At 37.9% G+C, this 27,963-nt stretch overlaps 1 protein-coding gene across 1 annotated transcript; it reads right to left on the minus strand.

Annotated features, from left to right (window-relative positions):
• Nucleotides 1-281: 281 nt before the first annotated feature.
• On the minus strand, nucleotides 282-27,722 carry LOC114515604 (moesin-like). The gene is made up of 15 exons (XM_028534891.1): nucleotides 27,628-27,722; nucleotides 26,133-26,210; nucleotides 25,131-25,193; nucleotides 21,964-22,314; nucleotides 21,584-21,646; nucleotides 20,559-20,735; nucleotides 18,608-18,787; nucleotides 18,144-18,218; nucleotides 8,442-8,495; nucleotides 7,952-7,984; nucleotides 5,432-5,467; nucleotides 4,792-4,845; nucleotides 4,302-4,334; nucleotides 4,153-4,188; nucleotides 282-2,825 (listed from the first exon to the last, which is right to left on the minus strand). The coding sequence occupies exons 4-15, from the start codon at nucleotides 22,201-22,203 to the stop codon at nucleotides 2,805-2,807; spliced, it is 1,002 nt and encodes a 333-aa protein (XP_028390692.1). The 5' UTR covers nucleotides 22,204-22,314; nucleotides 25,131-25,193; nucleotides 26,133-26,210; nucleotides 27,628-27,722; the 3' UTR covers nucleotides 282-2,804.
• Between the last annotated feature and the right edge of the window lie 241 nt (nucleotides 27,723-27,963).

Here is a 27,963-nt window from a genome sequence, read left to right on the forward strand (position 1 = left end):
AACTTAGTTTATTATATCATAGTTTCTATTTATCCTTACTTTAGAGATTTTAAATTCAATACTTTTAATTGATGTAAATACTCATGATGATGTATGCCCAGGTAAAAATCTATGTAAATTAAAACGTTTGTTTTGAGTATTCTAATAAAGACTTTTGAATTGAATTGAATATTTTGAGAAACTGATTTTTAAAAAAATCATTATGCAGTGAGATGTCATTACTTCTGTAATTTGGATATCATACAAAGTTCAGTACCTTTTTAAAGAAGAAATTCTGCAAAAGAAGCTACTCTCTGATTTAAGTGTTCTTTATGCAATGGGTTGAAGCCGAATAAAGGGGTTCCTTCACAAAAATTCAAATAGCGGGTATTCAATGTATTTGATCTTGTGATTACATTCTATAAAGACGTTAACAAATTCTGAGGTGAAAAAATCCATGCAAAAGAAACAAAAAATCACCTCTAAATTAATTAACAAATAGACATTATATTAAAAATAAACTATTTGCCATATGAATTTGCCTCAACAAGCCGTCTCAATCATAATTACCTCTACCTCCTTCCCAATTTTCCTTCTTGCCCACCTCTACCCTGCGTCAATCATTATCAATCCCCATCAAAGCAGATCTAACATCAATAAGACTAGTTTGCTCTCAAAAAATTTCCCTGGAACGGACAGAGAAGTTTTATTTGCGTTTCATCTACTAAAAATCGATCCGCATTACCCTAAGTCAATCCCTATAAATCCGCATAGATCCTCGCCAAGCACATAGATCCTCGCGAACTATATAGACCCTCGTCAAGCCGCACTAAACCACACCAATTCGTACTAATGTCTTACTGATTAGTACTATAATGTCTTAATTCGTACTAATGTGTGACCAAGTCATGACCAGAAAACTCGGATAAAATCAACATTTGCGAAATTTCCATATTCAATTTTCTCAAATATTGCGCAATTCAAGAATCCGCAATATAATCTATAGTGCAGCAATTGAATTTATATTTGAACAAATATGCGAATTATTTACGGCAATCAGCATATTAAATGTCCGCGATTTCTGCCCATTGGATTAGTTCTGATTGAAAAAGAAACAAAAAAAGAGACATCAGTGCCCGACCGGGCACGTTTTTAGGATAATTTGCCACAGTGAAAAATAGCCTATAATCCGTGTCAATACTTATTTAAACTAATCAATCCTCGCCAATACGCAACAATACACAACAAAACATCCTCAATCCGCACTAAGGCTTGTTTCCAGCACAGGAAATTATCATCCGGACCGGATCGAACAAAATGGTTTCTCTTGTGTTGAAGACAATTAGCTTTAATTGAGAACACACGGATAAAAACCACTTTAATGTCCGACCCGGTCCGGAGAAGGATTTCCGTGACTTGCAACAAGCCTTGCAAAAACACGGAATAAGGAACTTCTCTGTCCGCTCCAGAGCATTTAATTTTCAATCAAAAGTTTAAGCTTCACAAGACACGTGAAACGGCAGTGCCAAGGCACAACTAATGTTTCTACATAAGAAAGGAGATATCATTCCGCCAAATTCCGCCAAGGAGTTCGGCCTTGCTGCTTGCCATTTCACGGAAACGCGAATCTTAAACTCCCTATCAGTAAAAACCAGCCCATAATCCTCTTTACTATTCGTCAATCCACACTAATCCTTGTCAATAAGCATTAACCCTCGCCATCCAGCATCAATCCACGCCGTGCTGGTTTCCACTCGGGAGAATTAATATTGTCGGCAACAGATCGGATTTAAAGGCCCTGTTACACGGTGCAATTTTTCTTGCAACTTGCAATGCAATTCTACTTTTGCGAAATGTATATTTGGGAAGAACGAAACTTTTGTTTTTATTACACTTCATGCACTTTTCTTCTGCAAGACTCTTCACTGGTTTACATCTCTTAGAAGTAGAATTGCATTTCAAGTTGCAAGAAAAATTGCGCAGTGTAACAGGGACTTAAAAGGTTCCCGCAACGTTTCAGTCAATCGGTTCGGATTGAAATAACTAAAAAAAGGAACTAAATCCGATCCGGTTTTGAGGACAACTTCTCCGAGTATAGAGACCAGCCTTCAATCGTTTTCAATCCTCATCAATCCTCACCAATCCACAATCGTCCCCAATTCGCATTAAACCTTTTCACCTTTAATCCATGTCAACATCTACCACCTCCTGCGTGCTTGCTATACAAGCTATTTGTCAACGGCTTTAAAAACCCACATTATTATTAATACCTGGTGCAGCCCAGTGAACTCTAAAAATATCTGGAGCGTTAATCCGCAGTCTTTCATATCGGAAATAATAAAGCCTTTCGAAATGGCCCTCTGAGAGGTTCGTATCTACGTTATTTGCCCAGTCTCACGATTGTCCGTCTTACAGGTAGAATTAGTGAAATAAAACTAGAGAGCATTTATATCATCGTTGTTTTGGTTAACAATACCAAAGCAATTACTCTCAGCTCAAAGGAGCGAAGATATTTTCAAAGTTCAAAAGTATCTTATACTACAGTATCTTAAAGTATCATAAAAGTATCTTATCTTATAAAAGTTACTTCTTTTCTATCCTACGCATGCTTAATTAAAAGGGATCGGATGTAACTTTTTTCGTTGGCCGCAGTAAGATCTCTTTGAACCACCATGCAGGCTTACTGCACTTTTAGACTGCAAGTTATCGCTCCAAATATTGAGTTTACTGGGGTATACGTATAGTTCTTGCTAGTCTACAGTAGTAACCAAATGAAAATGTTAAGAGAATAAAATAAATGGAAATATCCGTGCAGCAGTTTTCTCTCATCCCAGTGCATCGGGTACCTTTAAAATAGAACAAACTGCATATGTAGGCTTTTTCTTCTGAAATTTTCAAACGCAAGATCACGGTAATACACCCAGTTCATAGGGGATTATGGCTGAAAACTATATTTTAGACTGGGACAACAAATAACGGCTATTCCACCTTTTTTAAACCAAATAGACTGATGTATAATGACGTCATTTTGTGGTCACGCGAGTAAGAATATTGAAGTTTAGTTCGAAAATAAATATTCTAACTTATTTGTTCGACTTATTAATTTAAGCCAAATAACAATTTCAAAACATTCAACAGTATCCACTTTCATACATTTCTACACGCCGTGACCACAAAGTGACGTCATTATGCATAAGGTCCATTTCAAGCCGGGACTAGATTCAGGACTAGATCTAGTCCAAGTTAACTGCTTTTGTCGGCGCGATTGCCAATTAAGAAGACAGAAACAATAGAAATGGACTGCTGCTAGTCCTTCGATCGACATAAAAGATGGCGGCCGTCTTACAAGCAGTTCTGTTTATACAGAGCTCACTGGTCATATAAATTTAATGACAATGACAACAAATATATTTATTGCTTTATTCAAAAGGCGTCTAAAATCATCACTAAAATCTTGTTGCAGAGTTCCTGTAACATTTTTACTGATAGCAACGACTTGTCATTAATCGTCGGCATTTTTGATTAATCATTAACTCATTAACTTTCGCTTATATCGTCAGTTGTTGGGTTGGCTCATAAAATTTAACTTCTAAATTGCCGATTAAGAATAATAATGAAAAAAATAAATAATAATATCTTATTTCTATTAAATGTGGAATAATAAGTTGCTCAAAATGTTCCAAATTCATGCATTTAAAAAATTAAATTGCAACCCTAAACGAGTTTCAGGTTTCAGCAGAGGCAAGATAAAAAATTACGTGATCAACGTAGACCTGACGTCACCATACATGCATATCTGCAATAATCCGGACAAACAATTTTCTTTGGTATAAATAATATTAGTAGAAATAAGATCGATAGCATGAAAAATCTCTCACATGATATTTGTATAGTTATTTTAAGGGTTGTTTGAGATGATACAATGAAAAGTTGCCCATGTCTTTTACGGCCATATAGCTACGTCGCATCGAATGCAATTTAAAAAGTAGGCAACGAGATAGTAAACCTCAGGAGCAAACATTTTATTCTCTATTGCTCGAATTGCATTCGACGCAACAAAAATGCGACGTATAGCCTAAGCCTATGAGATTTAACGCTACGCGAGCTCTTGATGCCCAATGTTATATAAATCACAATTACATATTAATCATTTCCCTTCAAAATTAGACTTACCACTCCAATTCCGAACCCCCTACGAGCTCTTCTAGCCTGTGAATAACAATGAAAAGAGGTTATATATATATATATATATATATATATATATATATATATATATATATATATATATATATATATATATATTAACTTAACATTAGACTTACCACTCCATTTCCTAACCTCATATGAGCTCTAGCCTATGAATAACAATGGAAAGAAGAGGTTGATAACATCATTGAGGATTTAAAACGATTCGCGTTCTGGTTATGGGGTGATAATTCACGATTAGGGAATATATACCTACATATGGTCCAGTGAAGCTTGCCAAACAGAAGAAGATCAGTGTCTAACAAGTTTATCAAGACAAGTGCAAATTTTCCCAACATTCCACGGAAGGCTTAAATACATGATAATGGAACAAGCAGAGTTTTTTTACTTCTTTTATAATCTGCCTTTTATAAATTGGCCTGTTATATCAGTCATATTATAAATACGAATTAACGTACAGCAAATGGCAAGATGCAAAGCATTGGAAATGTTAATCTTGTTTGAAAAGCACAGTAGCAAAAAACAGTTACTGTATATAAAGCACATGCAAGAAACGCACGAGCAAAGACAGCACACTGTATCACTACAAGAAATACAAAAACCAACCATTATGGCCATAACACGTTGCAAAACGTCATTGCGATCCCTTTCGTCTTGGAGCTGAAACAAAAATAACTCATTTATAAAGGCTGCATAAATTTTCGCGCACCTTTCCAAAAATCAGAGTTTTGAATTTTTCCGATGTTCAGGCTAAACTATATAATTATTTTGAGTATCGATAGGCATAAAACTAATAATTATAATATATAATCAGGATATACATAAGCGTTCAATAAAACCGATTGCCCACTACCTCATTTTCACTGCAGTTTTAAATAGCCTACTACGCATGCACTGAACAGTGATGGACATAATGGACAAATTTGTCATAGTTGAGTTGCGCTTCTTTATACAATAGACCTTATGCGTAATGACGTACCGTGACGCCTGCAGGGAATTCTGGTTTTACTAGTAACGGCAAAAAATTCAAACTTCAAAATTTCCCGCCATGATTACTAAGACCAGAATTCCCTGCAGGTATCACGGCTTGTTACGTCATTATGCATAAGGTGTATTGCATTCGACGCAACAAAAATGCGACGTATAGCCTAAGCCTATGAGATTTAACGCTACGCGAGCTCTTGATGCCCAATGTGATATAAATCACAATTACATATTAATCATTTCCCTTCAAAATTAGACTTACCACTCCAATTCCGAACCCCCTACGAGCTCTTCCAGCCTGTGAATAACAATGAAAAGAGGTTAATAACATCATTGAGGATTTAAAACGATATATATATATATATATATATATATATATATATATATATATATATATATATATATATATATATATATATATATATACAACACCCGTTTGCAAAACGTTGGCCGCAGGTAGATATATAGATAGATACTCGAAATCTAATTAGAATTGCATATGTTGTGTAATATGATTGAAATCCCATGCAAATGTTATCATATGCAATTCTAATTAGACTTCGAGTATCTATCTATCTATCTGCGGCCAACGTTTTTGCAAATGGGTGTATATATAGAGATTACTTCATGGTTGGCGAGTGCGTACGATTTTTATGCACGAGTTGTGAAGGATCGCAAAACGAACGAGTGAGCGTAGCGAACGAGTGAGTTTGCGATCCTTCGCAACGAGTGCATAATAAAAATCGTACAAACGAGCCAACCATGAAGTAATTTGTTTATTATATAAGTATTGGATTTTTAGTAAAATTTAGCCCCGGATCAAGAACACAATTCAAACGTTTCAAAAACATATAATTCGCATAAAAGTAGCTACATTGTGATTTAAATTAGTGCAACAGTTTCCCCTCAATAATCGTAGAGTTGCTTCATGCAAATACCGTGTTTTAATTTATAAAATTCAACAATTGAATCAGCAATTGTTTTTTAGGCAAAGTTTAAATGAAACAGCGAATATTTCAATAAATGATATATTAAAAACGAAGTGTCACTCAAAGAATTAATGTAAATAGACAACGAGCCGTAACATTTACTCTGAATCAGAGTCGATTAATCGTAGTCTTTTGTATTTTTGTGGCGACACATTTTCTGTAACTGCCACGGGAGATTGATTTAAGCTGTTGATCGAAATCCTTATTTCACCCCCACGGATTACTGCACCAGAAAACAAAGCCATTGCTTGTTGTTGTTGTTGGTGCTGGTGAAGTTCGCTGACATCCGTATTTGGTGTGTATTCGGTAACACTTGTCGTACAGGGCACGGGGGACTCTTGGCATGTCGACAAATTCGCTAAAGCTCTAGACATTTTCATTTGCTGGTTTTGCGATACTGTTGAATAATTCGTGACGCTTTGCACATTTTTATGCCCAGATAGTTGAACTATGTCCGTGGGAGGAATGTCGTTGTTGGTTAAAGTCTGCATCATCGTTTTTCCTCCGCTATGATTGCTGATGTGTGGACCAAGGCCAGCCTTCTGAGCCATTGTTTTCATGAGCGAATTAAGTTTGTTCACGCCAATAGCAGACTTTTTGAACCAAACCTTACTGGATGAAGCCTTCTTGCAGTGGTTTATGGCAAGGTAAAACGGTGCCTCGTCTGTGTTCATTTCACTCGGTCGTTTTTCCGCGTAGAACTTGTAAACGACGACAGGATCTCTTTCTGCCGCATTTGAGGGAGCAGAATACATTTTTGGCGTGACTTTTCGGACATCTCTCAAGTTGTCGCCTGTACGTGTTTTTGTTTGTCGCTCGAAATACTCTAGATATTCAACTCCATTCACATTCTCGCGTAGTTTTATGTCGCCCCAGCACATATCTCTGCGTTCTTTGCAACCACGAAGGCCGAAGTGAATAGTGTTGTTGAACCATAGTGTGTTTATCAAAGCTTCGCCATTGGAAGTTCCAAAGAGTTCTCTCTCGTAAAGCAGTTTGACTTCTTCTTCACTCAGAGCAACTGAAGCGTTTAGTTTGTTGCCTTTTCCTTTTTGCTTGAGCTCTTTTTGTTTTGAGTGCAGAGCTTTTCTTGCACGTTCAAAACCCTTGTCCATCATGATACTAAACCCGTTCTTTTTCTTCAAGTATCTTTCGAAGCTAGCAAACATTGAGCGTAAGGAACTAGGTTCGTATTCTCCGTTGTCTTCCTTCTTTCGGACAGAAATGATAAATTCGCTGAGGTATTCGTTAAGTTGCTCGACGGATATGTCCTCGATTTTTCGCAATTCATTCTTCGACGATAAAAACTCTTGAAGAAGTCGAATGTCCTGAAGTGTTTTTTTTCTTGTATTCTTGTTCTCCTGAAGTTCAATAAATTCGCTTATAGATGGCGTGTCTGCAAATCGTGAAGCCATTTCAAATAAACCACAGCGTATTATAAAACGAAACTATTGTTGTTGTATTTGTATTTGTTGTATGCCCATTAGAGGCGCGAAAACACAATACGCGATTCTTCACTAGTGAAGAATGCCGTATGTCCAATGAAAAAGCTGATACGGCATTTTTCACTAGTGGCGAAGGCCATATGACCAATGATATCCTCAGAAATTTTAGGCATATCGTTTTTACTACACTATGTTTATTCCGAATAAAATCCAATACTTATATACATATATATATATATATATATATATATATATATATATATATATATATATATATATATATATATATAATATATATATATATATTAACTTCACATATTAACCATTTCCCTTCAAAATTAGACTTACCACTCCATTTCCTAACCTCATATGAGCTCTAGCCTATGAATAACAATGGAAAGAAGAGGTTGATAACATCATTGAGGATTTAAAACGATTCGCGTGCTGGTTATGGGGTGATAATTCACGATTGGGGAATATATACATATATATGGTCCAGTGAAGCTTGCAAAACACAAGAAGATCAGTGTCTAACACGTTTATCAAGACAAAAGCATATTTTCCCAACATTCCACGGAGGGCTTAAATACATGATAATGGAACAAGCAGAGTTTTTTTACTTCTTTTATAATCTGCCTTTTATAAATTGGCCTGTTATATCAGTCATATTATAAATACGAATTAACGTACAGCAAATGGCAAGATGCAAAGCATTGGAAATGTTAATCTTGTTTGAAAAGCACAGTAGCAAAAAACAGTTACTGTATATAAAGCACATGCAAGAAACGCACGAGCAAAGACAGCACACTGTATCACTACAAGAAATACAAAAACCAACCATTATGGCCATAACACGTTGCAAAACGTCATTGCGATCCCTTTCGTCTTGGAGCTGAAACAAAAATAACTCATTTATAAAGGCTGCATATATTTTCGCGCACCTTTCCAAAAATCAGAGTTTTGAATTTTTCCGATGTTCAGGCTAAACTATATAATTATTTTGAGTATCGATAGGCATAAAACTGTTGGGAATTTTCCCGCATATAAGACTAAGTAATACAGTAGAGTTACCGCTGATCAGGGGACAAGAGAGGGAGGCTCACAAAACGTTGTGTGAACGTGAGGTTTTAGAAGAGAGTTCTTTTGTATTGTTATTTTTTTTTTATGAGTAATAAATCATGTCTAAACAAAGTTGAGTTCATTGTCGGCTAACAAACAACATTCCCGACAAAGTGGCGACCCCGGCAGGATCCTTTTAATATCGAAAATCATTGAATATCGTACGTGAAACAATATCGTGTTTAGTCATAACTCAAAAGTGAAACCAGAGAAAAATCAATCGTTAAAGATGTCAACCGTGGACGAGCTGTTGAAAAAAGTGGGGGGTAGCTTCGAATGCTGAAATTTACGAGCGATGAGACCCCCAGTGTTTTGGGAATGAATAAACAAAAACAAATTGAGAGACATGTCAAAGTGTTGGAATCGTTAATCGAGGAAGTTCATGATTTAAAAGTGGAAGTTCAGAGAAAGAGAATTGAGAAAGGGGATGACCTCACAGAAGTTAGAACATGGAGCCGTGACTTAGAACAAACTGTACTTGAGTTTGAAAATGTTATCAGTGAAGTGAAACAGCAGAGTGAGAAACTGTGCGAAATTGAACTCCAGAAAGCTAAGGATAAGGAGAGAGGAATTGAAGAAGAAAAGCGTAGGAAACGTTATGAGGAAGAGATGGCATTCGAGGAAGCTAAACTAGAAATGAAACGAAAGTTTGAAAAGGGATTAGAGGAAGTTAAAATGAAGTCTGCAACCCATTGCAATTCTGCCAAGCTGCCCAAGTTAGTAATATCTAAATTCCAAGGAACTCATTTGGATTGGCAAAGATTCTGGGGACAATTTGAAACAGAAATTGACAAAGCAGAGATCAGCCCCATTACCAAGCTGTCCTACCTCAAAGAGTTGCTTATTCCTAAGGTCCGTGCATTCATTGATGGTCTGCCCTTTTCTACCGAAGGGTATGAAAGAGCGAAAACTATCCTAAAGACGCGGTATGGGAAAGAAAGTGAAGTTGCAAATGCCCATATGCAGAGCATTATTTCCTTACCAACCATATCTGGATCCGATGCAAGGAAAATCAATCGTTTCTTTGAAACCCTGGTTGCAAATACACAAGCATTAGAAACCATGGGGAAGCTGAATGAAGTAAAGGGGTTTGCACGAAGCACGCTGGATAAATTACCAGGCATACGGGCAGACTTGGTACGATCAGATGACAATTGGCAAGATTGGGGATTTGGTGAGATGGTCGAAGCACTGCGAAAATGGTGTGTGAGGAATCCCATATCAGAAGAAGACCGTAAGTCAGATCACAAGGGTACCAGCCATTATCAACAAAAATCTGGAAAGCTCTTACATGCCAAGCAGGAATTATGGAAACCAAGACCGTGTGTGTTCTGTGAGTCAACCCTACACAAGTCCGTAGACTGCGACCAAGTTGTGGACATTACATCTCGAAAGAAGATCTTGTTAGAGAAAAAACTATGTTTCAACTGCACTGGTGTAAAACATCGAGCATCCGAATGTCGAAGTAAAACAACTTGCTTTCGGTGTAATGCGAAACATCACACCTCTATTTGTGATGACCAAGGAAGTGCAACTAAACAAATGATGTTGGCTACTGGTAAAGGGACGGTGATATATCCAGTTGTTGTAGCGGTTGTCAATGGGATAAAATGCAGGGCCCTCTTGGACACAGGAGCTGGCAGTTCGTATATCTCTGCAGATTTGGTAAAGCTTCTAAGGAAACAGCCTTCACGAACTGAGTACCGGCATATTGATATGATGATGTCATCGACAACTCAGAGAATTGAGATCTATGATGTGATTGTGGCTGATGTTAGAGGAAAGTTTGAAATGAAAACCCAAGTAAGCAAGGTTGCCAAAAGCGTTCTCCTGTCCATACCCAATCCTGGTTATGCTAACATTCTATCCCAGAACCACCATCTACGTGGAGTCCAGATGGATGATGAAGACACCAAAGCTGAGTTACCCATTCACCTCATCTTGGGGGGAGGTGACTATTCTCGAATCAAGACTACCACCAAGCCTAGGTTGGGTCACCCTGGCCAACCAATCGCCGAGCTCACCGCTTTGGGTTGGACAATGATGTCAGCTGGAGAGGAAGTTGATTTCAGCAACGTTTATCTTACCAAATCTGCGGCTGCAGATTATGAAGAACTGTGCTCCCTGGATGTTTTAGGCCTCAAGGACCACCCGCAACATGATCAACAATTCATTTATAAGGAATTCCAAGAGCAATTAACACAGAGCGATGAAGGATGGTACGAAACGGGGTTATTATGGAAGCCTGGTCACAACCCATTACCAAACAACAAAAGAAACAGTATAGGACGGTTGTCTGGGTTATTGAAAAGGCTTCAAAGAGATCCAGAGTTGCTGACTCAATATGACGATATCATTCAGGATCAGAAGAATCAAGGCATTGTGGAGGAAGTCACTAACGATCCAGTAGGAAAAGAATTTTATCTACCTCACCGACCAGTGATCCGAAAGTCTGCCGAGTCAACAAAGGTGCGGATCGTATATGATGCATCTTCCAAGGAAAGTGAGAGCAGTCCCTCATTAAATGACTGCTTGGAAACAGGTCCGCCATTGCAAAATCTTTTATGGGACGTTCTCGTGAGAAATCGTTTTAAACCAGTGGCGTTGAGTGGAGACCTCAAGCAAGCCTTTCTTCAAGTCCGAGTTCGTGGCCAAGATAGAGATTCCCTAAGATTTCATTGGATCAAGGACAAGGACTTGTCAACTGTTGAAGTTTTAAGATTCACTCGAGTAGTTTTTGGTCTCGTGCAGTCACCATTCTTGCTGGGAGGGACCATCCAATGCCTTTTGGAGAGTATGCGTCAGAAGTACCCTATAGAAGTCGCGGAGATCGAGAAAAGCCTCTATGTAGATGACGTCATCAGTGGTGGAGAGACTACAGAAGCAGTTCGTGGTTTGAAATCAACGGCGGTGGAAATTTTTGAGCATGGGAAGTTCACTCTACACAAGTGGCACTCCAACAAACCAGATTTGGAAGGGGGGAGCCAGCCCACAGAAATTAATCAAAGTTATGCCAAGGAACAGCTTGGTGTCAAACTCGGTGAAACAAAGCTATTAGGACTCCCCTGGAACAAGGCAAGGGACACGATCGCAACAGTCTTTCCAGACAACACGCCAGTTACAACCAAAAGGGAAATGTTGCGATTTCTGGCTTCCATCTATGACCCCCTTGGAATCGTTTCTCCCATATCCCTTGTCGGTAAACTCCTCTACCGTGATGTATGTGATCAGCGTTGGCCTTGGGATGCAGAGTTACCACCCCAGATATTTAAGCGTTGGAGAAAATTAGAGAATGCCCTACCCAAACAGGTGGAAGTACCACGTAGCATCACAGCCTTTGAAGAACTGATTGAAGCAGTCCATCTCCACGCGTTCGGTGACACTAGTTCTGACGGTACGTGTGCAGCCGTGTACGCAGTTGTGCACCAGCAATCGGGAGTCAATCAAGGCTTAGTAGCTGCCAAGTCGAGACTTGCAAAAAAGAATTTGACTATCCCACGATTAGAACTTGTATCAGCCCACATGGCTGCAACCCTCGTCGACAATGTCAAGAACGCGTTGAGTTATCCAGTTACATCAGTTTTTGGGTGGTTAGATAGTACTACCGCCCTTTATTGGATAAAGGGAAACGGCAACTATAAACAGTTTGTTGCGAATAGAACGAAGAAAATCAACGCCAAGGATTACATTCAGTGGAGGCATGTCGGGACACACCAGAATCCTGCAGACCTTGGAAGCCGTGGATGTTTACCAAATAACCTGACCGAGTCATGGTTGAATGGACCAGATTGGCTGCCTTATCCCGATCAATGGCCTGAGGACATAGTTGCACAACCCGGTAAAGAGTCGGAATCTGAAGTTAAGTTGGTCAAGAATTTGTTTGCTGCAGTTGTAGAAGTCAAAGAAGAAGTGGATGAACTGCTGCAAAAGCACACTTTCTGGAAATCTGTTCGTATCCTCGGTTGGATAACCAGATTTGTAAACAACTTTAGGGCAACGCTGGGCAAGACTCGGAAACAAAGTGGTCCGCTGACAACAACTGAAACCGAAGCTCAAGTGGAGTTGCTCGTGAAGAAATTCACCGAAAGACAAATCGAAACGGAACAATTTAAGAACGATCAGCTAAGACTTAATCTTCAAAGAAACGTAAATGGTCTATTTGAATGCCGCGGAAGAATCCAAGGCTTGTATCCAATTTATGTACCGCCTGCCACGTTGCTCAGTGAGAAAATGATTGAAGATGCCCACGTCCAAACGTTGCATGGGGGAGTTGGGTTAACCATGACCCGGTTACGTCAGCGTTACTGGATACCAAGACTTCGCCAGTCAACAAAGAAAGTGATTGCGGGCTGTTACGGGTGCAAGCGTTTCCAGGCAACTGCCTATCATAATCCACCAGTTGGAAATCTGCCGCTCGACAGAACTGTTGGATCAATTCCTTTCGAAGTTCTTGGCGTCGACTATGCTGGGCCCCTTATCTATAAGATCAATAAGACGAAAGATGGTAAAGCGTACATCTTGCTCTTCGCCTGCAGCCTAACTCGTTCTATTCATTTAGAGTTACTTCATGACCAAACTACCGAGAATTTCATAAAAAGTTTTAAGCGATTCATAGCACGAAGAGGACGTCCGCGGAAAGTTTACTTGGACAATGGTAAAACTTTTGTTTCGGCTGCAAATTGGATCCGTAAGATAATGAAAGATGAACGTTTTCAAAACTACCTGGCCCATCAACAAATCGTGTGGCAGTTCAACTTGAGCAAGGCCCCATGGTGGGGGGGTCAATTTGAAAGAATGGTTGGACTTGTTAAAAGAGCGCTGTATAAGACGATCGGTCGGGCAAATCTAAGATGGGACGAACTCGAAGAAGTTATCCTGGATGTGGAAGTCACATTGAACAATCGACCTTTAGCTTACCAAGACGATGATATCCAATTACCGACTTTAACACCAAATGCCATGATGTTCGGACAACCTAATAATCTGCCGGAAGAAGATTCCAGCGAGATTGAAAATCATCCATTGAGAAAGCGAGCCAAGTACCTATCTCGATGCAAGGACGCCTTATGGTCCCGTTGGACCAACGAATACCTGCGAGGTCTTAGAGAAAGACATGATCTACGAGGTGGGGAAAAGGCAAATATCAAAATTGGTCAAGTCGTACTTATTAAGAATGACGAGCGAAACCGTGGCAAGTGGAACCTAGGTGTTGTTGTTAAACCTATTAAGGGTCGAGATGGTGTCGTTAGAGCTGTACGATTACGAGCCGGAAAATCATATCTCGACCGTACGGTCCAACAGCTGTATCCATTGGAATTAGAATGTGATGATCCTCCAGTGGAGAAACCAGCAGTTGTATTGAATGCAGAAGCCAGGGAGTTCCGACCAAAACGGAAAGCCGCACAAGAAGCCGAGAAGCTAATCAAGAACGTTGCCGAGTTTGAACTTGAAAGTTAACCATAGAACTCATAACTTAAGATGTTGTAGTTGTTCATATTTGATCTCTCCAAATCAAATAGGGGGAGAGTGTTGGGAATTTTCCCGCATATAAGACTAAGTAATACAGTAGAGTTACCGCTGATCAGGGGACAAGAGAGGGAGGCTCACAAAACGTTGTGTGAACGTGAGGTTTTAGAAGAGAGTTCTTTTGTATTGTTATATTTTTTTTTATGAGTAATAAATCATGTCTAAACAAAGTTGAGTTCATTGTCGGCTAACAAACAACATTCCCGACAAAACAAATAATTATAATATATAATCACGATATACATAAGCGTTCAATAAAACCGATTGTCCACTACCTCATTTTCACTGCAGTTTTAAATACTACGCATGCACTGAACAGTGATGGACATAATGGACAAATTTGTCATAGTTGAGTTGCGCTTCTTTATACAATAGACTTTATGCGTAATGACGTACCGTGACGCCTGCAGGGAATTCTGGTTTTACTAGTAACGGCGAAAAATTCAAACTTCAAAATTTCCCGCCATGACTACTAAGACCAGAATTCCCTGCAGGTATCACGACTTGTTACGTCATTATGCATAAGGTGTATTGCTAGTTCTATCAACTGGTCCCCGGGCCGGTGCAGAGCACCGTGCATACGAGGGTACTAATTCCGCCCGGAGATTAGGAATCATATCCGGAACCCGGGAGAACATAGCTGAATCAAAAGTTGTCCTGTGATAGACGTACGTTCCCGCACTGGTAATCGACCAATGCGACTGGTAATCAACGACGTTCTGATTGGCTAAGGCAGAAAGTTTGTAATTGAATGAGAACGTCAGCAATTTAACTGTTATTTCGTAAGCTTTTTTGTAAAACCGTTTCTGCTTGTTTCTGCAGTTTCATTAACGTTGTGCAAAATAAAACCACAGTTATTAGAATATACATGGTTTGGAGACTAGATGGAAGTACGATGCAACTCATTATCTATGTTATTGTCCAGGTTTAGGCAAAAAATGGTTCCTTATCCGTCACATGTCTATTGTATTTTTGCCCAACTAACTAATAGCAATGGCTTGGCTTAGCTCCTCAACCGTGACTTGAACAACATGTTAATTTAGAGCTTACTATTGGTTTATTTGTTCAAAATACAATAGACACTTGACGAATAAAAACCAATTTTTTTCATAAATGTTCCCCGACATAGTTAATGTCTTGAGTTCTATAGTACTTTTATGTAGTCTCTAAACCATATATATTCTAATAATTAACTGTGATCATATAAATGACTTTTTACCAAGCCATGTTAGAGTCAAATGGATTCGCAAGTACTAAGATTTATCATTTAAGAGAAGATAAGCCCTTTCCCACATTTGAAGCTGTATCAAGGTTAGCAGATAGCCAACCTGCAAAGAAGAGGTCATCAAGATTTGAGAGACCGAGGGTAAAAGGACATCATTATCAAATCAATGCTGGCTGTCGAAGAGCAAAATTGTACAAATGTGCTTTTCCTGCACATGGAAGGGACAACATTAACCACAAAACCGGTGAATGCAATGAATTCAGAAAGTTAGAAGTGTCTGGTAAACAAGAAAGATATGAACTCTTGAAGCAGATAAACGCTTGCTTTAAGTGCTATGGTAACTACAAGAAACAAGAGTGCCCCAATACCAACCCCTGTCTTTCCTTGGGAAGCAAGTCACATCACCAGCTATTATGCACAGCAAAGAAATCCCCAAGAATCCCACCCGAACAACCGGAAGTCCAGGACACCCACGAAGAGAAAGACATAGTAATGTGGTTCAAAGCGACACCCTAGCTCTTCACCTCATTTACCAAACCACCGTAATTGAAAATGGTAAGTCTGTAAGCGTCTTCTGCGTTGGAGGGTCAAATTCAAGCTACATTACTCATCGCGCGGCAGATAGGATCGGGGCAAAAGTTGTGCGAAAGTCAACCGACATAAGCGACATAGAGAAAACTTATAACACATGTGACTACCGTTTCATGATGAGAACCGTACCGGTAGGAAAGTTACCATCAATGCATTTGGCATGGATAGAATAACGGGGCCAGTGAGCAGGCACAATTCAGATGTACTGGCCAAATTGTTCCCCAATCACGACCCTGAGAACACCCAAAGAACGAGGAAGCGAGATGTGGTGCAAACCTTAGTATTATGAGCGGTGGACTGGGTATTTGCTCACAAGGAACACACCCAGATCATAAAGAAGAAACGCGTCATGACTCAAACCTGGAAACAACGATTCATGACATTCAGCTTGTAGGCAGCAACGCATTTCGCCCGCCTGGGAACTCACACAGAATTCACCCGTCAAGGATTGTTTTCCTACAGTTTGAATGAGAATGCTGAAGTCGACCATCATGTGTCTAATGCCACCAAGTTCAAGGGTGATAGGAGAGCGGACAAGGAGATGGAAGGATGTAATCGTTTTCGAAGTCACCCTCAATTTCAGTCAAAAGAAGCGAGGAGTACGAACTGGACCTAACCTGGTCTTCAATGATTTGCCTCTTGGATTGGTCAGTCCATTTACCTTGATCGGAAAGATATATTTACGAGAAACACGAGCCCGCAACCGTGGTTGGCCAACGACCATGTACAGCGACCAAGGCTCTCAGCTAGTGGGAGCTGACTGAGAATTGAAAGACGCTTGGAATAGCATCGATCGTGAAGTACTTCATAAGGATGGTGTCCAAAAGGAAACGACGTGGTAGTTCGGTCCGTCAGATCCGTGGAATAGAGGAAAAGGCGAGGTATTACTCAAAGCAGCCAAAAAGGCGATTAATTTTGCCGTCCATAACAAGTCTCTCGCCGCATCAGGATTCTTGACGATTTGCTAAGAAGCCGCAAACTTGCTCAATGAACGACCTATTGGTACGCTACCCGAGACAGATTCAATGCTGAACATTCTCACTCCTAATACCCTTTTTTTGGGTGAAGCCTGTGCGAAGAATCCTGGAAATAGGCAGCCTGACCGACAGCAAATCACTAAATGTAACCATTTCGTACAAGCTATCATGAACGACTTCTGCGCCAAACGGATCGAGTTGTGTGCCCCTGCGTTGGTGACCAGATATAAGTGGACCAAGCCCACACGGAACCTTCGACCCGGGGATATTGTCCTTATAGCCGACAAGAGTCCAATAAAAGGAGATTACCGATTAGGAATGATCAACGAAGTATTTGCTGGCAAAGACGGAAACGTGCGACGAGCATCAGTCAAATACAAGAACTACAAAGTTGGCGAAAGAGATCATGAGTATACCGGAAGCGAGGAAGTCGTAGTGTCTCGTAGTGTTTACCGCTTAGATCTTTTCGTGCCGGTGGAATACGATCAAGAAAAACATGAAGAAGATTAGTGGAGAAACATTTTTGATGGACGTCTCCATCTAGACTTACAATTACAGGAACCTTTGAAAGTATAAACAGTTTACATTTTGTTATTATAGTTAAGGCGATCGCGTCGACCCTCACCCTCCCGTTGTGTTGGGATGTTCAACTGCGGGGATTGCGCGCGTGATTCGAGCCTTCGCGCCAAAATTCGGAAAGGGAGAAAAGATGGCGGGGAGGACGATACGCCATTATCGTAAATAGACAAACAGCGTTTTTACCGACTTGATCGTGTTAAAATCTGTTTTGAAAATCGTGTTTAGCGTTATTATAGACTTATACCCCATTCTGGTACAGCATAATGCAGCAAAAATTGAACAGCCAATGTTTACTTTAGCTTTATGATGTACCGCTCACGAATGATGGAAACGGTATTAGCTATAATATACACGATAAAATATAATATAGACTGATTTGAGTTTTGTGTCATTTCATAATATAAGTTTAGGTAAGGTTAGCTCAGGAAATTGTACACTTGGTTTGAAATAGCGAAGGGTTGCTGCATGTATGTATTCCCAGTTAAAGAAAAAAAAAGACAAGATCGAAAGTCGACCTATGTACCTCATCATTTAACTCGCTTATTTGTTCCCGTAAAATTTCGTTTTCATCAGCCATGAAAGGGAAGACAGACTCAATCTAAAATAGATCAATACATACAGTAAATTATTAGAATCTAAAACCTTTGCATTAATATAGATTTTCTTTCCCTGCTCTTTCACTCTCTTCTTTTTAACCTCCATTTGCCCGTTTGTTTCACACTTAAAACGAAACGTATTTCTTGTGTTTATACTGTATACTCAGACGAATTATCTGTCAGACGGATTATTCGTCCGGTCGGATAATCTGTCCCCAGTGTAAAACGGGCTAATTTCAATCTTCTGTTCGTGCATATAACTCACACGAATATACCTCGTCGCCCGATCACATCAAATAAATAATTTATAACTCACACAAATAATTTTTGCCACCGCCTCTATATAATTATGCAGTATCTTTCGCAGGTTGCAACATTTGATTTCACCTACCTCTTGACGTAAATTCAAGTTTTGTTGCTCTAATTGAGAAAGTAGTTCTTCCAGATTCACTCTTTCCGCTTCAACCATTTGTCTGTGAAACTGCTCATCGGCAAAATCTTCAGCCAGAATTAAGTTTTGTTGTTGCAAAATCTCGCTTTCGTTGGCGATGCAAGACAAGACATCGCAGCTCTAAAAATGTTTTAGTATACGAGTATATATAGAGAGCAACGTCTTATATACGAATGCAGGGGAAAGAACATTAAATTGATAGCTTTGGCGGCACTTGGTTTGCCATCTCCATGCATACCATGCACTTAGTAAACAGTAAACACCTTTATACGTAAGGGTTTATTGGGACAAGTTCTTATACAATGACCTTAAACCACATGCACTACTTTTTGCGCCCTTCTTGCATGCTATTTGCAAACAAAGAAATTGCTTCGTCGCGGTGGCGACCTTTAGTTTAATTGTATATCTTCACGCCATAAATGCAGAATCAGGCGGTTCTTAAAAAGGCAATTCGTGGATAGTTTAACCTTTTATATAGCTACCTAGTCATAAAGTAACCGTTAACAGATCTGTGGCATTTATCTCGACAATTTCGTGGGCTTCAGCACTTCAACACTCGGTTCGCAATTACTGAGTCATTAATATAGGACGCGTAAAAAAGTTCTTACAAGTTGTCTCGAGTCGTCAAATGCTGCTAAATTAAACAACCATCATCCTTATACACAGCGCTCAGATAATATGGAATCACTTTTAAACAATTGTCATTTAAAAGTGCCACAACATGCTAATGATTGAGGAAAAAAGTTTTAAACGTTTTTAAGTTTTAAGAAAAAGCGGAACTCTCCTATAGTGCAACGGAAAGCAAGCATGCATTATGTAATTCACGCGCCACTTTTTTCAATTATAAATAGCGATTTAGCATTGACTTGTCGGCAATATGTGATTGTGGTAACAATTCTTTTACCCTTGTTCACATTCGTGAAGCAGGTCGACAAAGTGACGGTGATGTTTTGCTGCAATCTGATTCTTCTCTGGTCCTATAGCAGAGTGATTTTTAAGAATGAATCGACCTCATAATCGCTAACGCTAATGTTGAAACAACCAATCAGTTAAAGAAATACATCTCAACTAACCATTTAAATGCAACAAGGAAGGACAAAAGCAACCAACTTAAAACTAGTTCGACAAAAACTCAGACTGCATAAAAAACAGAAAGGCATGCAGCGGAAACAATTAAATTTCTACACCTAAGGAAAATTCGGAAATACACCTCCTTTGAAACAGTATAAAAACACAAAAAGCTTTGAAATGCCAGTTAAACAATCAAATATCTTATTTAATCCACGTATTTTTTGTGTAAACGCCGAGTGTCAAAGCTGAAACATCAGAAACCTCACGAAATAACCCGAAATCATGATATGATTGGACAACTTTTTACTTCGCCGACTTGAATTTTAATCCATACATATAGATCACCATACTGCATGTTGATATAAAAGCGGTTATATATATATATATATATATATATATATATATTATATATATAATATATATATATATATATATATATATATATATATATAGTTTACGGGCGATGTAAAGTGCTAGAGCTATAGTAATAATAGGTGTAGAATAATTTTATATATAATACATATAGCGAATAACTCTTATTACTGCAACTGTTCTAGGTTCAGCTCATAGACAAAAATATTTGCAACTAAATAAAAGAAAATTCATTTTTCTAGCTAACGATAAACCCTGTAGGTCTATTTTCCATCATCGCGGGTGTGTCTGGTGATCGCAAGGTTAATGTTATCGAAATTTAAAGAAAAAAACGTTTGACTAGTGAACCCCCTTAATTGAGCAATTTTGTGGGAAGTATATACAAATAATTTTTGCCACCGCCTGTATGCAGTATATCTTTCAAGTTGCAACATTTGATTTCACCTACCTCGTGCAAAGTCAAGTTTTGTTGCTCTAATTGAGCAAGACGTTCTTCCTCATTCACTCGTTCCGCTTCAACCGTTTGTCTGTCAAACTGCTCATCGGCAAAATCTTCAGCGAGAATTAAGTTTTGTTGTTGTAAAATCTCGTTTTCACTGGCGATGCAAGACAAGACATCGCAGCTCTAAAAAAAGGTAGTATACGGCATCTAGTAGAGAGCAACGTCTTATACATATACGCAAGGGAAAAAACAGATAGCTTTGATAGCTTTGGCGACACTTGGTTTGCCATCGCCATGCTATTTACATGCCACTTAATGAACAGTAAACATCTTATACGTAAGGGTTTAATAGGACAAGTTCTTGTACAATGACCTTAAATCATTCTATACTTTTTTTAGATAACCATGCACGCCGTTCTTAAAGAACGTAATGTCTATTTTCGACCCTTTATATACCTAATCCTGAAGGAATTAAGCGTTTACAGATCTCTTCCATATTCAGTTTTTGTATATGACAGTCAGTTGCATAAATCAGTGTATATAAATTAGCATCAAATATGTAGTATCACAACTGCCTAAAATATAGAGAAAAAACTTCTTGACGTTTCGACCTGAGGGCCTTCGTCAGGAGTTAGTAAGCATAACTTACTTAAGTTTATAACCATAGTAAGTATAACTAACTTAGGTTTATAACCATAGTAAGCATAACTTACTTAAGTTTATAACCATAGTAAGTATAACTTACTTAGGTTTAGAACCATACTAAGTATAACTTACTTAAGTATAACCATACTAATTCTCCTGACGAAGTCCCTCAGGTCGAAACGTCGAGAAGGGTTTTGTCTATTTTAGGCAGTTGTTATACCATATTTGATGTTAATTGTTTGAAGACGCTGCCACGCTGCTCTCTGGTTATATTGGAACGGGTGTATATAAATAGTATAGATTTTGTAAAATCTGAAAAATACATGCAGCCATGCGAAATTTCAGAATTACCAATGCCGCCAAATATACCCATCTTTTTTACTTACCGACGTTTCAAGCTGTTTCTTCTCTCTTCTTTCTTTATCCAGTTCGCTGAGAAGTTTTACGTTCTAAAAACACACAAAATCTCAGTAAGTACGACATTTAAATGTCGGATTTACTAAGCTAGCACGGCGCTTCCTACCTGCTCGCGGGGACTAGCTATATTAAATAAAACTGATTTCTTCCACCATTCTAAAGCGCAAATTTCGTATAATATACAGTAAGTCTTAATTGCGTTAATATTTTTGGCCAGGATTTCACTTGCTTAAAAAAGAATCATCTATGTAACGGTCCCTGGCTCCCTGCATGGGAACGTTTATTTGTTCATATATAGATGCATTCAGCTCTTGTGAGTTCTAATCTAAACAGTGATGTTACTACCTACCGACAGGGTCACAACTTGAAAATTCGCTTTTTGGATTTCTATTTCTGTATAACGACGTTTAAGTTCCTGCTTTTGTATTGATATTTCCCTTTCAAGTTCTTTTCTGTTGGCAAGCAACTCCTCTATCTGCTTCAAATGACCAGAATTTTTTTCTTTCTCTTTCTGCAGTTTTATAGACTCCGCTTCGGACCTTTCTCGACTCTCGTTCAACTCCCCTTCTAAACGCTTATTTTGCTCCATCCCTTACTTTACTTTCTCTTTCAATTCAGCAATCATGGCATCCTTTTCTACTAAGACTTCCCGGATTTTTGAAGGGATGTTTTCGTCAATAATTTCTGAATCTTTCTCGACCTGAATCAATGAAGTATATAAATCAATATAATTCAAGTGCACTAGTGACTAGTATATGCATGGATAGTGCATATCCCACTGCAGCAGTTTTTTTGCCAGGCTAAATTGATTGTCGTGCAGAACGAGCGTTTAAACGAACAGGCCCTATATATATATATATATATATATATATATATATATATATATATATATATATATATATATATATATATATATATATATATATATATATATATATATATATATATATATATACAGTAGGAGGCAAAAGTTTGAGTCCAGTGACTGTATTTTAGTGTTTTAGCGCAAAATATTAATATTTTACAGAAAACTTTGCTGATTTTTAAACATTGAATGAATCGCATACTTTACAACAACTAAATCAATTAAATTAACGCGCATGTTAATGTTGACACATGAATTACATGTCAATATTTAGTATGCCCCCCTTTTGTTTTAAAACAGCCTTTATTCTTGCTGGCATCGAATCCACAAGTTTTTTCAATGTCACAGGTTCAATACTTTGCCAGCATTCGTTGACCACTTGCCATAATTCATCTTGGCTGGTGGGTGCGCGTTTCACTTTTTCCCGCTTTAAATGGTCCCACAAATGCTCCATAGGATTGAGATCTGGCGATTGAGGTGGAAAAGCCATGAGAACGAGATCACCATTGTTCTCTTTCCTTCTTAAATATTTTTGGCACATAAGCGATGTGTGTTTGGGGTCATTATCCTGTAGTAAGACGAATCCTCTGCCACACAACCTTGTACCAGAAGGTATTGCACGTCTTTGAAGGATTGAGTGATACTTTTCTTTGGTTAGGATGCCGTTAATTTTTTGAAGATTGCCAACCCCAGCATGACCAAAGCAGCCCCAAACTTGTATACTGCCACCACCATGTTTTACTGTGGGTTTAATGCACGAATTTATTAAGCGCTCATTCACCCTACGTCGTACATAAACGCGCCTGTTACTTCCATAAATTTCAAACTTTGACTCATCGGTAAACAGAACTTTTTTCCAATCTTCTATGGTGTAATTTCTGTATTTTCTGGCCCATAGCAGTCTCTTTCGTTTGTTTTGCAATCTCAGCAAAGGCTTTGCAGTTGCCACTCTTCCATTAAGATTACATGCAGCTAGCCGCCTTCTTACAGTACGTTTGCTTATTGGTTTTTCACGTGTTCTATTAACTTGTGCTTGAATATCTCCAGCTGTCAATGTCCTGTTTCGTAAGGAAGTCAGTTTTATATACTTATCGTCCTTCAGTGTCGTCGATTTTGGCCTTCCGACCCTTGGCTTGCTTGAGTAGGAATTGGTTTCTTTAAATCTCTCCAAGGTTCGTTGGACTCCACCTTTTGAAATTCGCAATTTCTCTGCAATCTTACGATGGGATAACCCTTCATTACTTAATGCAACTATTTGACCTCTTGTACCTTCACTTAGTTCTTTTGCCCTGCCCATCTTGGCCAGTGTAGAGGAAGAAGAACTTCATTTTGTCATAAATAAGGTTATAAGGGCCGAAACAGTCCACAATTAATATGGTTTGCAGTAATGAAACACTAATACGCATGTCTTAACGCAAATACTTTGCTAGGATTGATTACTGCAATTCTAAAACGAATGGACTCAAACTTTTGCCTCCTACTGTATATATATATATATATATATATATATATATATATATATATATATATATATATATATATATATATAAAACTGAGCCAAAGTGAGTAAAACAAATTCTTTTCTGCATGCTATAGCTACATGCATCTTCTTTAGGCCCTGATTATATATGAGAGGCGGGACGAGACGTTTGCCGGGACGAGACAATGACCGGGATCTCGCCTTGCATATGTTTGTATAATATCGGTTAGCGCAGTGTTTATATAATACTGAAATCGGGATGATTTTTGTCCCCTCTCGCCAGGGCGGGATCCCGCTTTGAGCAAGCGAATCCCGTTTCAAGCGGGACGTTTTTTGTCATATAAACGCTCGACTTTGCTTGGCCGGGATAATATTACGCGGACATTGCATTATTTCATCAATATGGTAGGTGTATAGTAACTGAACAATATGATATTCCCGCAGGAAATACCCGTCCTGAACATTCCCGCGAGGAATCATCCTTCGAAAAATAATCATGTAAACGCGAAATGAAAAAATATCCCGTTCCACCTCTCATATAAACAGCGCTTTAGAAGCAGACTAGACACTTATACAGTATTGCAAAAGTCAACCATTCTTTTGTGTAAATGCTAATTAAGTAAGTTACAAAATGGTGTGAAATTCATACTAAAATACAGTCCGCATAACATTTCAAAGTTTTCACGCAGGAATAAAGAGTTTTCACAAATTTTCACACTTTTAAAATTTCGCGATTCATAGGAAATACTTGTGGAGGTAAACAATTCATTTCGATGGGCACTATAGGAATATAATTATCCGGGGTCTGATTATTTGAAAAGGTCTAGCCAAATGCTTACAAAATTATATAGAAGAGCTAGAACTAGCAGTAATCACAGATTAGTGATGTGCGTTCGGAATGTATTGATTTCGGTTAACGATCATTAACAAAAATGTTATCATTATAACGTCACAGCGTATGTGATTAAAAGGTTACCCGCAAAATGAGTAATTTAACAACAGTGATGGCTCATATGCTTTAATTAACAAAAATTCAAAATAGAGCGAGCACATGGTCTCCAGCTACTATAACGACACATCAGAACGAGGCAAATGTCGATGTGACACGGCTAGGAAGCTAATAGAAGTTCTCTTTCGTCGAACGCCATAAAAAAACACAAGAAAAACTCACCAACTCGATTTCTTTGACTTCATTATTGCTGGTTGTTGCACCATCATCCTCTTTCTTCTCTGCCTGATGATTTTTAGAAGGTCAATCAAATAATATAATAATTACAGTAAGAAATTATATTTATATCCTGTTGCTGTGGCGTGCAAATTGCTAAGAAGTTCTATATTGGTAGGCGCATGCATTAAGGGGTGCAAATTAAAATCAAATTTACCATCCTACCATTAAGTAACTATTTAACTGTAAGATTTAAAACATATATATCATATTATAACTTTTTATTAATGAAATTAACTATAAGATTAATGAAAACCAGCCTTTGGTTGCTCATTCTATACAAATGTAGTAAAGCTTTGCGAAATACTAGAGAGTGCTCTGAAATTCCATATGGATAGAGCAGATATAAAAGTATTGCTTATCAAATATAGTGGGGGTCAAAAGTTTGAGTCCAGTCAATAATTTTTCTTAATTTAAAATGTACATGTGTATGATATCTTGTAAGTTAGAGATAGGATATGTTGATCTGAACTTGCATATTTTATGGTATTAGTAATGCCTCCCATATGTTTTCTTGTTATAATTCTTGTGGTATTCAAGTTGTATAAGAAATGCAGATTATTATTTTTGTGGATCAACGATGACAAAGAGAGGGCCAACAATGATGGGATATGTCTTGAAAAATTGCAAAAATTCAGGTGAGGTTATATGTGTCAAAGGAAAAGTTAGAAATGTTTTTGTGAATCAGGTTTGTATTCAATTAAATGAAAATCTGATAGACCAAGAGCTACTCCTGAAAAGAAGATAGAATGAAGAAAGTAGAAGGAAAATCATTGGTCCGTCCATAATCAATGTTCGAATAGAGTTGAATCAGGTAGTGCTAAAAAAACTGGTTAACTCTGAGTAAGAAAAAATCAAAGCTGTTTTGAAACGTAAAATATATATTATATATTACAAAATCATATAAAAGAGCTAGAGTAAAAAAAAAACATTAAGAAATTAGCTCACCATTAGTTGATCAACCAACTCAATATCCATGACTTCAGGATGGCTACTTGTTGCACCATCATCCTCTCTCTTTTCTGCCTGATAATTTTCAGAAAGTCAATCAAATAATGCATGTAATAATTATGTATAAAAAATTTAACTACATCACCTATTGATTTAATCTCAGTCAAGCTTGAGATGATCATGTTTAGATGTTAAATTGAATTTGAAAATCCATTTTCATGAACAAAAACCTGGTTTTGTCAGTTCTACTTACTCATAGACATTTTGATCTCATATTTTTGTTTATTTGTTTTAAATCTCTGAGAACTAAACTTTCAAAAAGTGTTTTAATTTATTCTTTATCACTCCTAGCTATGAATTTCATTGTTTGTTGCAATATATCTTGCTCTGTATATAAGTAGCATTAATAAAACAGTCTCCCTTTGGGACATTTATGTTCTGCTATCAGGTACAGCTTGGCTACATATAGGTTAATAATTGTACGTAACATGCTACCATATACAGTGTGACCCAATTCCAAAGAAACAGAACCTGCATACATATAATGCTGTTACTAGAAGAGGTTCCTATACGTTTGGATCAATTGTTTTTCTTAAATAGACTTAGAACTGTTATAGTAAAAAAAATAAATCCCAAAGGCACAGAAATGTCAAGTTTATTAAACATATGAAGTGTCAACAATCAATTCTGATCACAGTAAATAATTGTTCCAACAAATGCATAACAATTAATGCAGGACACGCTGTATATCATAGCAAAAATCCAAAATGTTTTAAATGGAATGTATAGGTACATTTGGACTTAACTCTATTAATAACCACAATGGATATGAACCTTCAGCATAAAAAATGTCCATTTATTAGAAAAGACTGGCTAATATTTGGCCTGCCTCCTCAAATATAAAACTAAATAAAGCTGTGAAAGGCTATTATTTTTGTCCTGTATACATATATAATAAATTTTGTAAGCCTACTTGTATGAATTTTAAACCAATAATTAGAAATGTACTGTATGTATGTTGGATAATCATCCTGAATATTAGAAAAATTAATTGTCAACAAGTTAGGGATACAATTATAGAATACCTGGCTAATATAGTCCATTATTATTATGTTAAATATCTGTTAGAGGATCATTTTTTGAGTATAAAACATTAGAACTGCCCCAATTGATTAAAGTAACATATTAAAGACAAGGTAGACCTATATAATAATGGTATTAACTGTTTATAAGAGTTTGATATTTATTAAGTCGTTGTAACTCGCTGAATATATATGCGGAATCCGACATTATTATGAAAATCGAATTACATGATTACAAATGAGCTAATATGTGTGAATTTAGTAGGGCGATTTGTGTAGACCATGTAAGTATAATTTGTGTAATGACGTTATATGGAAAACACTGACTCACTGACACTGAGCCTCGAGCTGAGCCTTATATTATATGAAGGGAACTAACTGAACTAAAAAGTATTAAAAAGCAATCCAACCTGCAGGAAAGGCGAAGCCATCTTTTAAATCATTTCTGTTGATAAACAATGCCCAAAGGAACGTATTACTGTTGCGAATTACGGACTGAACAGTTTACTTTAATTTGCAGTTCGCTACGTTCACACGAGGGTAGCCGAGTTTCTCCCGAGTGTTACACCCACTATTCATCCACTATTACACTGATTACACCCAAGTGTACGGCTATGTACGACTATATCCCGACGACACGAATGTTTTTACACGACTTTAAACACGTGTCTCTCACGTTTTTGAAGGAACGGGGAATAAGGAAATCAACAAGGGCAGATTTCGTTCTAAGCCAATCAGCGCGTTTG

The sequence above is a fragment of the Dendronephthya gigantea genome, unplaced genomic scaffold (genome assembly GCF_004324835.1).
Source record: "Dendronephthya gigantea isolate DGI-Jeju-01 unplaced genomic scaffold, DenGig_1.0 000004F, whole genome shotgun sequence".
Taxonomy (NCBI): domain Eukaryota; kingdom Metazoa; phylum Cnidaria; class Anthozoa; order Malacalcyonacea; family Nephtheidae; genus Dendronephthya; species Dendronephthya gigantea.